Source organism: Hypomesus transpacificus, chromosome 23 (genome assembly GCF_021917145.1).
Source record: "Hypomesus transpacificus isolate Combined female chromosome 23, fHypTra1, whole genome shotgun sequence".
Lineage (NCBI taxonomy): Eukaryota > Metazoa > Chordata > Actinopteri > Osmeriformes > Osmeridae > Hypomesus > Hypomesus transpacificus.
The window spans coordinates 10,006,200-10,020,270 of NC_061082.1; the positions used below are offsets into that span (position 1 = coordinate 10,006,200).

A 14,071-nucleotide genomic window follows, 5' to 3' on the forward strand; every position below is an offset into this window, starting at 1 on the left:
TGTGTAGATCTGAATAGTCAAGGGATATGGTTTCAATACAATTTATTTAGACTATACAATTACATATGATTAAACAAAGCTTTGCTGATCAGTCATTAATGAAGGAGGTGCCATCCACACAGATCGTTCGTAAGAGTGATAGAGAACTATCACACATGCACTGCCTTATATAAACTTTAGATCAAATGGCATTCTATAAGGTCAATCAATCAATGTAGCAAACTCTGTGATTGGCTAACTCAACTTAGTGACAGTTTGCAACAATACCATGTGTCCCAAAATTATTTGATGTCACAGTTCTCTCCAGAGCAGTAGATAATAAAGCCACAGGAGTTGATCAGTCAAATGGTCAACTGTCCTTTGTGTGACCATCTTCAAACAATACTTTTAATTAACACAAACAATGAAACAGGACACAGTCCTTCTCTAGCCGAAGTTCAGAGCAACTAACTTATTGACCCCTTACACTAACCAGAGGACAGAAGGCCATATAAGATGCTTCACCCATCCCCCAGGCCAAGCTGCCCACAGAGCCATCAGCACTTCACATTCCTTTGAACTCAACGTAATTATCTTCCCTTCCTGTCTCTTACCAATGAACATAGAAGCTTATAGATTTCATACACATACATCTATGCATATGACAAAAATGTATACAACACGACCATTCATTTGAATCAGGTGTTATTGGAACAAGGATACATCTAAAACATGCAGGGCAGGGAGGCCCGAAGACCAGGATTGGGAACCCCTGGGTAATAGGGTTGTTATAGCTAAGTGTTATGTGCATATCGGGTTAGTATAGTGTATTATTTATTGTTGTCTGTATATTTAGGGAGTTTTAGTATTAGGGTTAGTATGGTTGATTATTTATTGCTATCTGTATATTTAGGAAGTTTCACTTATTTAAGCTCAGCATAGATGTAAATTATGTTCTGTGTACTTATATGTCATGTTATGCCAGGTGCTTGCGTTGTCTTAAAGGGGCAATTGACTGGGTTTTTTGGGTATTTCACACTGTTCCTTAAGGTCTCCGAATAGGGTATGTAACATTGGTTGGGTTGAAAATGGCCCGGGTGCTGTTCTATGCCCTCTTACAGATCGTCTGAAATGTTCCCGGGAAAAAACACTAGCTTTTCTCCTTTTATGGTATGCTCATTAATATTTAGATAAGCTGCGCGCTGATTGGTTGGTTATCAACGAGTGAAGCTGGGAGCAAAAACGCAACACGGCCAACAGCAGCACTCGCTGAAACACTGAAGTTGGAGACTTGAAATAAAAACGCGCAAATAAATCTATTGTGTCTACACAACACTGTTTTCAACAGATTTACTATATAACATTTGAAATGATAACATTACTTGTTTCCACTTCTGTTGTTGAAGCAAACTGGATTGACTTAGGTGGGTAGAACATTAGGCTACAGCTTAGCAACCAAACGTTGTTGCAATCGTGATTCTACTCGGCTTCAGTTAGCTAGCTAGGCTAGCTCTAGATATCTTGCTGTAAAATAACATGACAAAGATCTGGACAAACATGCATCGTGAATTGTCGATTTTCATTACACAGGTTATTTATTTGAATGAAACACAGTCAGGAACATGAATCAACGTTAGCCCCATTGCCAATAAACTAGGCTAAATTATTACACATTCTATGCTCTTGCATTAACTAGCAAGCTAAACTTGTTAACATGCCTACAGTCTAGGTGTTACTAGTAACAGTTACTAGCAATGCTAATGTATCCTGTATCTAAAACCTGCCTTTCTCCAGTTCTTTCAAATAGATTATCTAGACAGGCGTTAGCAATAAGCCAGACTGCAGTTCGTTTTCTGGCTATTTTTCGGAAGCTTCCCTTCTAATGCCGACTACAGCTAGTCTAGCTAGAGTCATTTGATGTGTGTAGAAACGTATTTAGCATTCTACCTGGTATGCTATATACAGGAAACGTTAGCATTGCTAATAACTGTTAGCACAACATCTTACTGTCCTTATAGCTTGCGGTTGCAATGAGCATACGTTGGAACAGCACCTCCTTTCCAGGTTCAGCTTCCTAGCATATCCTGCTTGAAATTGTCCAAGGTTGTCAAAACTGTCTTGGGTGAAATGTTCAGAGCAAATGAATGATTGAGTGTCGAACTTCGCCTGGATCTTCTCATAGACAACAGCAGCCATGCCTGTTGAATGTTTGGCTCCTTGGGAAGACTGTAAGTGTTAGCCTTCCCTGTACTGTACAGCCTGGAACACAGCATTTACGACCGTGGTCCATAATCAATATCCTTGTTATAATTCAAAACGTTCTTCTTTGTAATTCCTTATAAGTAGCCTACACAGAGCAGCGCGCAGCTAAACTAGTATCGGAGATAGACGCTACCTCTGGTTGGTCTGGATGTAAATTCTGGGGCGTGACAAAGATACAGACCAGAGCCAATAAGAGGGCGATCACCGGTCCTACGTAGGACCGGTGGCTTTGTTGAAAAGCTAGCGTTTTACAGCCAAATTTTTTCTTTTTGAGATTTGAATAGGAAAGAGGTGTCAATAGACTTTGATATTCACGGTATGTTCAGTTTACCCTCCGAACTGTCGTTTTTCAACAATGACAAGGTAAAATCGGTTTTGCAGTCAATTGCCCCTTTAAGAATTTCAGTGCCCAGTCTGACCTTGTGTTGTTCTGTGTACCTGACAAATAAAAGACTTTAACTTGAACGTTGAGTTCCTTGTAGGCGGGTACTCCGTTGAAGTTTAAAACTATTGGATCTGCCTAGAGCCACTCTGATCTGCCATAACGCATCGCTAGCGTTTGTCTTAGCCAATTCCTTCACCACTACTGTAACAGTACTACTGGAAAATCAAACTGTTCCTGAACCCCGTGGGGAGGAGGGCCACAACATCATGGCCACCAACAAAACTCAGCAAAAAAAATTATTGCTCCGGCTTTAGCTTATGGATATTCGGCAGCGTTGCCACAACGGACCGAATGGCTTCGCTCGCATCTATCTCCGCCGCCATTACGTAACTACAACACAAACTAGCGCACAACATCAGCGTCATCGTTCTCAGCCACTCCCGCTGTTTGCTGTTTGGACCGAGCCCCCACCCCTCGACTCTCGGCTTGAGGCAACAGCCCCGGTGGATGTAGGTGGTGTTGCATTTCCGATTTTCTACCCGACTCGTCCGGTCTTTTTTATTCTATTAACTCCAGTCAACATATCTAAAACTATCTCCCCCAATAATTTTTGTTCGATTCTTGAACCTGGCTCATACTACTAGCTTTTTCATATAATCATTTTTCCAGATTTTTACAAGATTGAAACCAATCCGAAATGGGTAAACTAGCAGCCCATTTATTTGCTTACGTCAAGAAAAGTTGCCTGGAAACGTGCTCGCGGATACGAACAATGAACGAGCACAAAAGGGAGCATCAGCAAATCGCTGATTTTCCTGAGCTGAATGAGAACAAGGAGAAAGGATTTGATAATCTACAGCTGCCTGCCTTTATTGTAGCACGTTTTACAAATGGTTGCACATACATGATGGTTGTTTGTAGAGTTAATTTCAGTTATTTTAAAGCAGATTTAACCATTTTGTAATGAACGCTATTATGCTCATGGCATGACAAACGTAATTATAGCCTAATATAATTAGTTATAATATTGTTACGGCGTCATTATATATTGTTGACATGTTATTCTGAGGCGAAGACAAAGATGAATAAATCATGTCGCATAACGTCAATATTGTTATGGTCGTTATATTGTTAGAACTCTAAGTCAGTTACCACCACAACGATGGCATTAACAATTAGATAGTAATAGTAAACAACACTCATCATCAATATAATAGTAACAAAGGTATAGGCTTAATTTGCTTTGCAAAGCTAGAACAACGAAGGAGCCAGATATTCAGGTTTACAGTTTATTTATCCGACACAATACATAAGCAGTTAAACTATAAACATGAAGCAAAAAGAACAACGTATAGGCCCTGCACATATAATACTACAGTACTACTACTAATAGTATTGATTTTCGTAAAGTTCACATGTATATGGCGTGAAATTAGTGCCAGGAGAGCGAGCTCTAAAAAAGATTTGTGTACTTGTAAACAAAAGTTTTGTGTCTCCGTAGAAGAAAAAGATTTGTGTACTTGTAAAAAAAAAAAGTTTTGTGTCTCCGTAGAAGAAAAAGATTTGTGTACTTGTAAAAAAAAGTTTTGTGTCTCCGTAGAAGAAAAAGATTTGTGTACTTGTAAAAAAAAGTTTTGTGTCTCCGTAGAAGAAGGCGGGAACACTGCTCCAAAAACCATCTAAGCCAATCAAATATAGCCATTTCTGTGTCTAGTATCATTGGACATTTTCGTCTGTCTATCACACATGACCTAGGTCGTAGTAATTTAATAGTTTTTTTATGTAAATATGTATACGGATATTTAATTAGACAACCAGTCATTAAACCTACCATTAGTTGGACAATGTGCAGCTAAATGGCAGGGAACTGGCGCGAAGTATAGTGGTTTTCATTTGAAATGTATTATTTACTGCCAGTGTAACATAGTTATCTGGGTTCAGATTAAATTACACAAAATTGGCAGAACTACGCCACCTGCTGTTCAAATGTGTACCTGCTCAGTAGCTGTAGCGCAGCATTTAATTCCTCACAGCAACGGAGGATTTTTCTGAAAGGTAACATGTAGTGAATGCTTCTGGAGGACAATATAATATAAATAACGTGAAAGGTATTTAAGGTTGACCCAGTTGTTAGGTCAAAAATGGTTAAATTGTTCATTGGACACACAATTCTGCCTGCTGAATTTGTGAATAAAACCTTGTACAATAACAAAACGTTCAATGAAATGGTACATTTGTCTAGACAATATATAGGCTAATGCAAATTGAACAAGCCTGGTGTATTCCTGGCCTTAGACGAGACCAAAACCTGTCACAAGTTGATATGCAGGACTCTAGTGACAAGCTGAACATAGTTTCCAGGCATCTTCAGGGACTGACACAACATGGTCGTCTAATTAAATATCCGTATACATATTTTCATTAAAAAACTATTCAACTTACTACGACCCTTATCCATTAGTTTATACTATTAAGAGTGTGTTAACTGAATAATCTTTAAATGTTGCATTAAAGATATGGATGGATATTTTGAACTACTAAACGTTACCAAATGACTCGCCATTGAAATCATCAGCATTCTAGTTTTGTTCTTATTCGCTGACGTTCTTTGATAGACAGACGAAAATGTCCAATGATATTAGACACAGAAATGGCTATATTTGATTGGCTTAGATGGTTTTGGGAGCAGTGTTCCCGCCTTCTTCTACGGAGACACAAAACTTTTTTTTACAAGTACACAAATCTTTTTCTTCTACGGAGACACAAAACCTTTTTTTGCAAGTACACAAATCATTTCAATGAGTTTTCTAATTTCACGCCATACAATCCCAGACGCAGTACAGAAGCAAAATCAAAATTGAGCGGAAGTACGTAGGATGGCAGGGTCAGGCTATAGAAACGCAGTTTGTCATGGAAAACCTGCTACCTGGAATACCAGCGCTGGGGTGCTAAGGCACATGCACACACACACATGCAAACTGTCTTCTCATCTCAGGCTTCAGCTCTGTGGTCAAGGGTCACAACATGGAGGCTAAGTTTCTGAGCCAAACATGAGCAATACACAGATGTGTTGGTGGCTTGCACACTGATGTCCATCAGCCTATTTGCCAGCATGTAAAAAGGCATGATGACGTTATATCACGTTAATGGCTGACAACACAAAAAATTACATAAAAAACATCCATCAAGTGTAACAAGAATTTCATAATTGTCTTCATTTAGGGAGATTTGTCCTTTGACATGAACAAGGCATGTAATTGGCCATTGTAGACCTCTTCTTCTCTCTCAGTCAACTCAATGCATCATTCACCCTGCCAAGTGCCCAATGGGTGAATCTCCCAGTGCTGTGACTGGGACAAGGCCGTAGCCATGGAGTCAACATTGGGGGGGACGATTAAAAAAAAATATATAATTCCGGACAGCGTGCGTGGTTGCCTGTTGTAGCGTAGCACATTTATATTTCTAAATCAAAATATTGGGGGGGGGGGGACATTTTGACCAGATTTAAATATTGGGGGGGATGTGTCCCCCCCCAAAATGTATTATGATTACGGCCTTGGACTGGGAACTGCATTGATAAAGAGGCAGTCATGGTCAACTTTGTCTAACAGAGTTCCTGGGAACCAACGAAACAGATTCATAGTCTCATAGATTAAGCAGATGAATCGACAGTAGCCGTGCTTCATTCAGTCCTCAAACAGAAGTATCCAGGATGGGTTACGGTCTGAGCAGGGCCCGGGTGGTGGGGGTGATGAGGGGGTGGGGGAGTCATGAACTGAGCTCAGTGAACTGAGTTAGATCATCAAGTGTTCATGAGACAGACGGAGGGGTCTAAACTGGAGAGGGGATGTGGACAGTTCACAAACAGTAAGCTTAAGTAAAAGTTTGTCAGAGTTACTAATGTATAACACTTGTCAAACAAATGTCACTGCTTGCATAAGGGGGTCAGATGGCTGAGCGGTTAGGCAATTGGGCTAAAAATCAAAAAAAATTCTGGCCGTGCAAATGACATTGTGTCCTTGGACTAAATGTCTAAATGCATAACAGGAAGTGGGATCTGTTCCTGGACATTTGTCCAGAGACTATTGCTTCAGTCTGACAAGTGCAGCTGTTTTGCCTGTCGTTCAACAACAAGGCCCCTGTTCATGTACAGGGAGTATCTGTCTTATATAAAGAGTTACACAATCTGGGGGAGGAGGGAAATTAGCCCAACCCAACTCAGACGTGGAGCACTCATTGAACTTTACGGAGCACAGAACACGAAGCTCTCTCTCTACACATTAAAAGGTAATTTTCAATACCTCTCACTGAAGTTTTTTAATTAATACAATTGCATTGAAAACTATTTATTTAGCATTTTATGCCACAGAATCTGGCTGCACATAGAGACTAGTCCTGAAGTTTGTACTTTTGTGGTGCAGCATGATGTGCACAGCAGCGTTAGTAACTTATCATTAATTTCACATGACCCATAGTACAGTTATCTAATGTAGTCGTCTTCTTCCTATAGGTCACAGGCTGCAGTTATGACCTCAGAGCCAAAGCAAGCTGGATATGAGGGTCGCTACATTCAAGGTTTCCAGTACTACCTGCAAAACTCAGAAGAACACAAACACATATGTCAGTTTGTTGATAAGGTTCTGACAGGGGAATTTCCAAGGTACAAATAGTCCTATTTTTGTGTGTCTGTATCACATAAATTAGAGGGGGGTGGGGGGGTATTGGTAATATACCTGATTGGCTTGTAGGTGGCGTTGAACTCGGTCTAACACGAGACAACTATCAACTCGGCAAAAAACATCCCTTCCTATGACCGCACCTCGTCCATTAATTGTATATTGTATATAGCAGGACAAGTTATCACTTAGTTCTCAGCGTGAGACATACAAGGTGTTGCGTGAGAGCGTGAGAAATGGTTGAAATGCGTGCCCTGATTCAAAACTGCAACACATTGCAATTATGAGGGAATAATTGTTGGAATTCTGCTTCAGCATTCCAAGTATTGTTCTTTGAATCTTTATTCAAGCATCTTCTTCTTCTTCCATTTCTTCCAAGACACCTTTCAGCGCCTTCAAATCTTCAGTTATTAAAACCGTTCAGCTATCAAAAAAATCAGCAGTTTCAGGCCATGGGTGCTATGACTTTTCAGCTTATTCATAATATTTTGAACATGGTTTTCCAATTGAGTTTTCTTTCAAATCCTCTCAATCCTCTTAAACTTCTTCAACTTTCAAATCCTTCTTCCTCAATCCTTCAGCTACAGCCACCATTTAAACTTTAAAATGTTGACAAAACCATAAACTATTTAGGAAAAAAATCTGCTTTTTGATATCTATTCAACTTAAACAAAATATCCCTGATTGTGTTTCATTAGTTTTTCAAACCGTTTCTGAGATTTACATGGGTGTGTACGTGAAAGCCTAGAGTGCAGGGGAGCTTCGAAATCGATTTCAAAAAGTATTTTTAGTTTGCCAGCATTGCAACAATTTTCGCTCTTCATGCTTCGTTTTTGGATCAATAGATAGCTAATTTTGTGCTGGTCGTAGACAGCTGTCTGTGGAATCCAACAGACTTACACATTTGTTCAGAGCCCCACGAAAGCGAGACAAAGTCCAACTTTCGCCCCATAGAGTCCAATGCAAATCTGGTGACAAATTCGTCAGATAAAGCAAAAACAACCAGATTTAGAAACTGCCGGTGGGGTCGTAATTCTGACCGCACAGACATATAAAGGACATCTCTGGTTTCGGCAGAGTCTTGGGTCTCGGAAAATGTCCTTACTTTTTGGATTGGACGTATAGTTTTGCGTCTAGGTTAACTTGTTTGAGGTGTGGATTCTAGTTAAATTTCTGTTATTCTCTGCCCTCAGCTGTTAGCAGCCATAGCTGCACCATCACCTGGCAACCACATAAACACGCGACAGTCTCTTACACAGGTGATTGATTAGCTGATTAGTGGAGACACAAGATAAGCTATTCAGTCAACTCCTCTCATTAAAAGACTAAGAGCACCACAACACAACTACTACCACTACTGATACTGCTATATGTTATGCCACTACTACAACTACTAATTCTGCAGATGCTGCTGATATCTCTTTTACCAATTACTATGCTAATGGTACTGTTTTGTTCTACGCCACTGAGTGCGTTCACCTGACCATTAGAAACCCGATAGCCATTGTCGGTTTATGCCAATAATTCGATTACTCCGTTTACTGTCTTCCTGTATGTTGTATGTTTCATTCAATCAACACATTGAATCCTACTAAGAAAGCCGAGTAAACGCACTCAATCATAGGCTACATCTATACTGACATTACTATCCCAACTAATTTCAGCTGTTAAAACTATAATATTCTTGTTACAACTAGCTAGCCTACTTCTTCTGTTTAACAGTTCAACTTTCAGCTTCTACCGCATTGTATGCTATTTAAGCTCTTAGCTTTGTTAGATGATGCAGTTCAGCTTCCACACTGCCTCTTGATATTCAACCTTTTCTTTGATTGCTTCACAACGTTTAAACTCTCCTGCATTGTATTTAAGCATTTAGCTTTGTTAGATGATGCAGTTCAGCTACCACACTGCCTCTAGAGTCTAGAATGAGTCACACATTTTTTTAATTAATTTCAGCTTGCAGGTATTTTCCTATTTCTGTATTTTCAGCCATAAAAAAAAATTCTGATTTCAGCATTCCAACGCATTTTCAGCAGGAAATGCCTTTTCTAGTTTACGATTGTTATCGTCACTTAACATTTAACAACAAATGTTCATTATTTTATTTTTTTAGAATAGCAGAGGGGAAGACCAGTGTGGAGGTGCTGGGGGTTGGTAGTGGAGGAGGTGAGTGATGTCATGAGGTGATGCAAGAGGCGGGAGGCAGGACACTGCCCCTCCCTGTCGAACTAAGTAGTAATCCCCTGTATCTGGCGGTTATATTCTTGCACAGACAGGACATCAGTGTTATTTAAAACTCTTTATTTGATATTTTTGTTAATTTACACAATTAAACACAATTATTAAACACAATTAAAGAGTTTACACAATTACATTTAGTCATTTAGCAGACGCTCACACAGGAACAGTGCCGGTCCTAGCACATTGGGCGCCCCGGGCGAGTTTATCACGAGTGAATCCAAAATTATGCACCCGGTGCACATCGCAAAGTAAATAAGTAAAAATAACCTGAACAGATGCCTATCCATATTTTTCTAGGCCTACCCAAAAAGTATCTTTTCCCTGTGTTGCAGGGGAGTTGGATGCCCACATGCTATCTGTACTGCAGACCAAGCTCCCAGGAACCCCAATCACAGCTGATATAGTGGAACCCAGCTCCAAACTCATTGAGCAGTTCAAAGGTTTTGCCCTTTCAGACCCCCCCCCCCCCCCCCCCCCCCCCCAAAAAAAAAGAAAACCCCCACATAAACATGCACTCACTCACACAAACACACTCACACTGATATCCCATCTCTAAAAACATTTATACTCACTTCTGTTTCTCAAAGGACATAACAGTTTTTGGTTAACTGTCTAGAGCAGGGTTGTCAAACTCAGGAGATAATATCAAATTTCTACTTGAGCTGGCCCGCCATTATCGCAGTGGGGGGCTGCAAGGCCTTCTCTGCTGGTTTAAACACTATTAGAATCACTGCCTTATGTTTTAATATATATATTTTTCAATAAATATTAAATCTGGCCCGTGACTTTGTCCCAGTTTTCAATTTTGGCCCACTGTGTATTTGAGTTTGACACCCCTGGTCTAGAGCATAAGACCTTGGTTAATGACGTTGGTTTCTATAATCTGATCTTTAGCTTTGGTGGCCAAGACAGCCAACCTCCAGAAGATTCCTTTTGCCTGGCATGGTGTGTCCTGTGGGGAGTACGAGAAGCAGGTCAAGGACAAAGGACAGATCAAGAAATTTGATTTCATACACATGATTCAGGTGATATAAGGTTTTAATACATAATCAGAGTACAGCAATCATCTTATTAATGCTACTAAATATAGCTCAGATTTGTATCATACAATCAGATGTCATTGTCAGTATAAATGTAATGAGGATCTTCAACCATCTTGTAACTGGGCCTCTTCCTTACATAGATGCTTTTCTATGTGGATGACTATGCAGCAACCATCAAGTTCTTCCACAGTCTTCTGAATGAGAATGGCAAGCTCCTGATCATCCATGAAGCAGGTCAGTGGACTGCAGGCTGGAGTGACAAAGGGCAGGTTACCAACTGAGTAGCTAGTTGTTTGAAGAACCAGTATCTTGTAGCTGAGTACAGACATTGGGTTAAACCTCCATCACCATTGAACAGATCCTGATTTTTGCATTTCATGGAATCCTGATCTGAGATTTCTTGATCTGTTTCACAGAACTCATTTTCTTAAAATATGTATTTTGTAAAATACATATTATATTATATTATATTAATATTATATTATTATACATATTATATAATATGTTAAATAATTTTATTTTTTAATTCTTCTTAATTTCGTTGTTTTCTCTCCCCCCAAATCCAGCCAACAGCGGCTGGGACAAGCTGTGGAAGACCTTCAAACGAGAGCTGTGTACCAAAACAATATCCGAATACCTGTCGTCCGGAGAGATCAAAGGCCACCTGGAAAAGCTGGGTCTGAAGTATGAGGAGCACATGATCCCCAACACCTTTGACGTCACCAATTGTTTCACTCAGGGCAGCAAACAGGGCGAGCTGCTGCTCGACTTCATGACTGACACGGACAACTTCCAGCAGAATTTCAGCGAGGAGGTCAAGGCGGGCATGCTGGACCTGATAAAGAACAAGTGCAGCATTCAGAAGGATGGCAGAGTGCTGTTCGACTGCACCCTGAGCTGTCTACTGGTGTTTGCCTGAACCACCTGTTCTGTTAGCTGAGAGGGGGATTGGGTGGTTGTTACTGATACCCCATCCCCTATCATTCTTAACTGTGGAAATGCTGGTCCGTAGTTGCCTGTTAACCTTTATATTGTTTTTTAATAAAGCTTTTGCATTACACAGTTTTCTTTTCAGGCTTCTGTTCTTGTATTTTGTGATGGTATCATTGTTAAAACCAAGAGCATTATTCGGTTGATGAGGCAAATTTGTGTACATGTTTCAGTCCAAGGCCGGTAGATGGCGCTGTAACATAAAAATGCTCCAGCCAAGTCATGTAAAAGCTTTTGTCTTGATAAACACCAGGTGGTGGTCTAGGCTTTGAGATGAGATTATCAACTTAATCTGTTTGATACACTTGAAAATGTGAAGAAAAATGTCAATCCCTAAACAAAATATTGTTAATAGGCCCATTATCATGTAATACCTACAGCTCCCATTGAAACTAAATGTACTGGCCTTACATTGTAACAGGGATACTTGGCAAGACTTGGTGTAAACAGCCAGGTTTGCCTCTTCATTGAAAAGGAACCTAAGTTAGAGACACTATTGTTCAGAATGGATGGTCCTATGTCGTCCACTGCCACTGTGTATGCGTTTTGCATCGCCTTGATCCAAAGAGGAAGGTCTCGTCTCCTGTTATCAAGCCAGGACATTCAGGCTTACTCATTCTCCTCATTAGCTTTAATAAGTCCGTAATTGAAATTCATTACAAATTCCTGTAATGAATTCCCAGTGTGAGTGGGCTCACCGCACCTGCTCAGGAACAATTATTTGGGGGAGGGTCGGGGGTTGGGAAGCTCGCCAATCCTATCAGCAACTGACAGAACATTTGTCATTCAGAAAATGAAGCTCTAGGCGGACTGAGGGATCTGATCTCCTCAGAAAAAACGATTTTGAGGTGGAAAATCAGAAAGCCCCTTCTGATGAAAAAGGACTTACATTCTTATTTATTATTTGTAACACTCCTATTCCAGCCACGTACCAGTAATTAGGAATTTTGTAAAAAAAAATTGAAACTATCTCCCATTTTGACCACCTTTGTCCAATGTGAACAGTAGCTTCAAATGGTGTATGCTTCAAACTGTGAAAGCTTTCTCAAGTATCAGTGCCCTCCATAAACTACTTCCGCTTCACGTCCTCCTCACCTCGGCTTTACCGTTGTTATTAATGTTCTGAGAAGCATCTGACGAGTGTGGTAGTTTCTTTCTGGGAATCCTTTGGCTGGTGATGTGAGCATTCTCCTCCAGAACAAATTAACTTCAAAGCAGGATACCACTGTTGTTTATTACTCCGGCCACCAGTTCATGACACTACATGTACCCCTATACTACTACTGGATTTAGATTTATTCTTAGAAAACTATTGTCCTCTATGAGGCAACATGTGTTATAATACAGAACAGAAAGACATAAGATGTCACATTCATAACTCAGGTTACTTAAATCATGCTGGTGATCATACAATCACATTTTTCAGTGTGGTTTGAAGTCGTCATGCTCTCCCTGATCACATCAAACATCATCTACATCTACCTCCAGTACATCTACCCTGTCAGACAGACAAGTCGCAGCTCCAGGCCTTACCGAGCACTGCTTCCCACGAATAATCAAGTCAAGGGAAGAAGGGCAGAAAGGTTCTTCCTTGTCTTTTAACACACTTCCTCCACTTCCTCTCTGCTGAGAGTATCCCGTCTTTCAGTCCGTCCCCCTAGGTAATGAGGACTTGCCATTTTCCAAACCTCAAATGAAAGAAATAAATGTCTCTCCCACTGCTGAATGTAGTGTTCCCATCTCCTCTCTGAAGCCCTTAGAGCGGATCCAGTATCAATCACGGGCCCTTCTATCACCTTCCGCCTCAGCGTGTAGGCCCCACTGTGATGATGGCAGGTCATAAACCATCTCTTTAATACATCAAGCAGAGTTTAATGGGTGGACGCAAGGGCCAGGCCTTGAAATACAGCTCTGATACCCCTATCCTGTAAATGGCTGCTCTCTGCAGTGTATTTCATTCAGGAGAATTAGTGCTGTTTAGCAGCTGCAGTTATAAAGCACCTGTCCAGCATCAGACCCTAACGAAAGCAAGACCTCTGATTGAGGATTCCTGGGTTGTTTCTCTCTCCATCTCTCTCTCTCTTTCTCTCATTGTCCAATTCTCTCTGTATCTCTCTCTTTCTGTCACTCTCTCTCCTTTTCTCACTGTCCCCTTCTCTCTCTCTCTTTTTGTCTGTCACTCTCTCTCTTTCTCCCTTTGAATCTCTCTTTCTGTCCTATTAAAGTAGGCTGTGTATTACGTAAGCTCTGAGGAACAAGGTGGAGGAGAAGAAGATTGCCCTGCTTAAGGGATGACACTCCTTGCTTCACATCTGCTTGGTCCAGCAGCAGACAAGGCCTTGCTATATTCAGCCGAGGCTCACCAGGCTTGGATCAATCCTGGGCAATTACTGTAACTACAAATCAGTAGGAGGAAAGGACAGACTCTACGGTAATCAAGTTTACCTTTGTCTGGCTCATTAATCTGGTGAACCCCTGCCTCACATGTTCCTTTG

The 14,071-nt window shown here is 40.6% G+C and overlaps 1 protein-coding gene across 1 annotated transcript; it reads left to right on the forward strand.

The window, feature by feature from the left end:
• Window positions 1-6,446: 6,446 nt before the first annotated feature.
• On the forward strand, window positions 6,447-11,651 carry LOC124485427 (histamine N-methyltransferase-like). The gene is made up of 8 exons (XM_047047043.1): window positions 6,447-6,493; window positions 6,780-6,913; window positions 7,137-7,286; window positions 9,416-9,468; window positions 9,876-9,983; window positions 10,438-10,568; window positions 10,727-10,820; window positions 11,153-11,651. The coding sequence occupies exons 3-8, from the start codon at window positions 7,153-7,155 to the stop codon at window positions 11,503-11,505; spliced, it is 873 nt and encodes a 290-aa protein (XP_046902999.1). The 5' UTR covers window positions 6,447-6,493; window positions 6,780-6,913; window positions 7,137-7,152; the 3' UTR covers window positions 11,506-11,651.
• Window positions 11,652-14,071: the final 2,420 nt, after the last annotated feature.

Excerpts from the sequence above, each read along its gene's own strand:
- LOC124485427 (XM_047047043.1), top strand. The coding sequence starts at position 7,153 with ATGACCTCAGAGCCAAAGCAAGCTGGATATGAGGGTCGCTACATTCAA. Across the intron at positions 7,287-9,415 it reads CTGACAGGGGAATTTCCAAG|AATAGCAGAGGGGAAGACCA; the intron begins GTACAAATAGTC and ends TTATTTTTTTAG. Across the intron at positions 10,821-11,152 it reads CCTGATCATCCATGAAGCAG|CCAACAGCGGCTGGGACAAG; the intron begins GTCAGTGGACTG and ends CCCCAAATCCAG.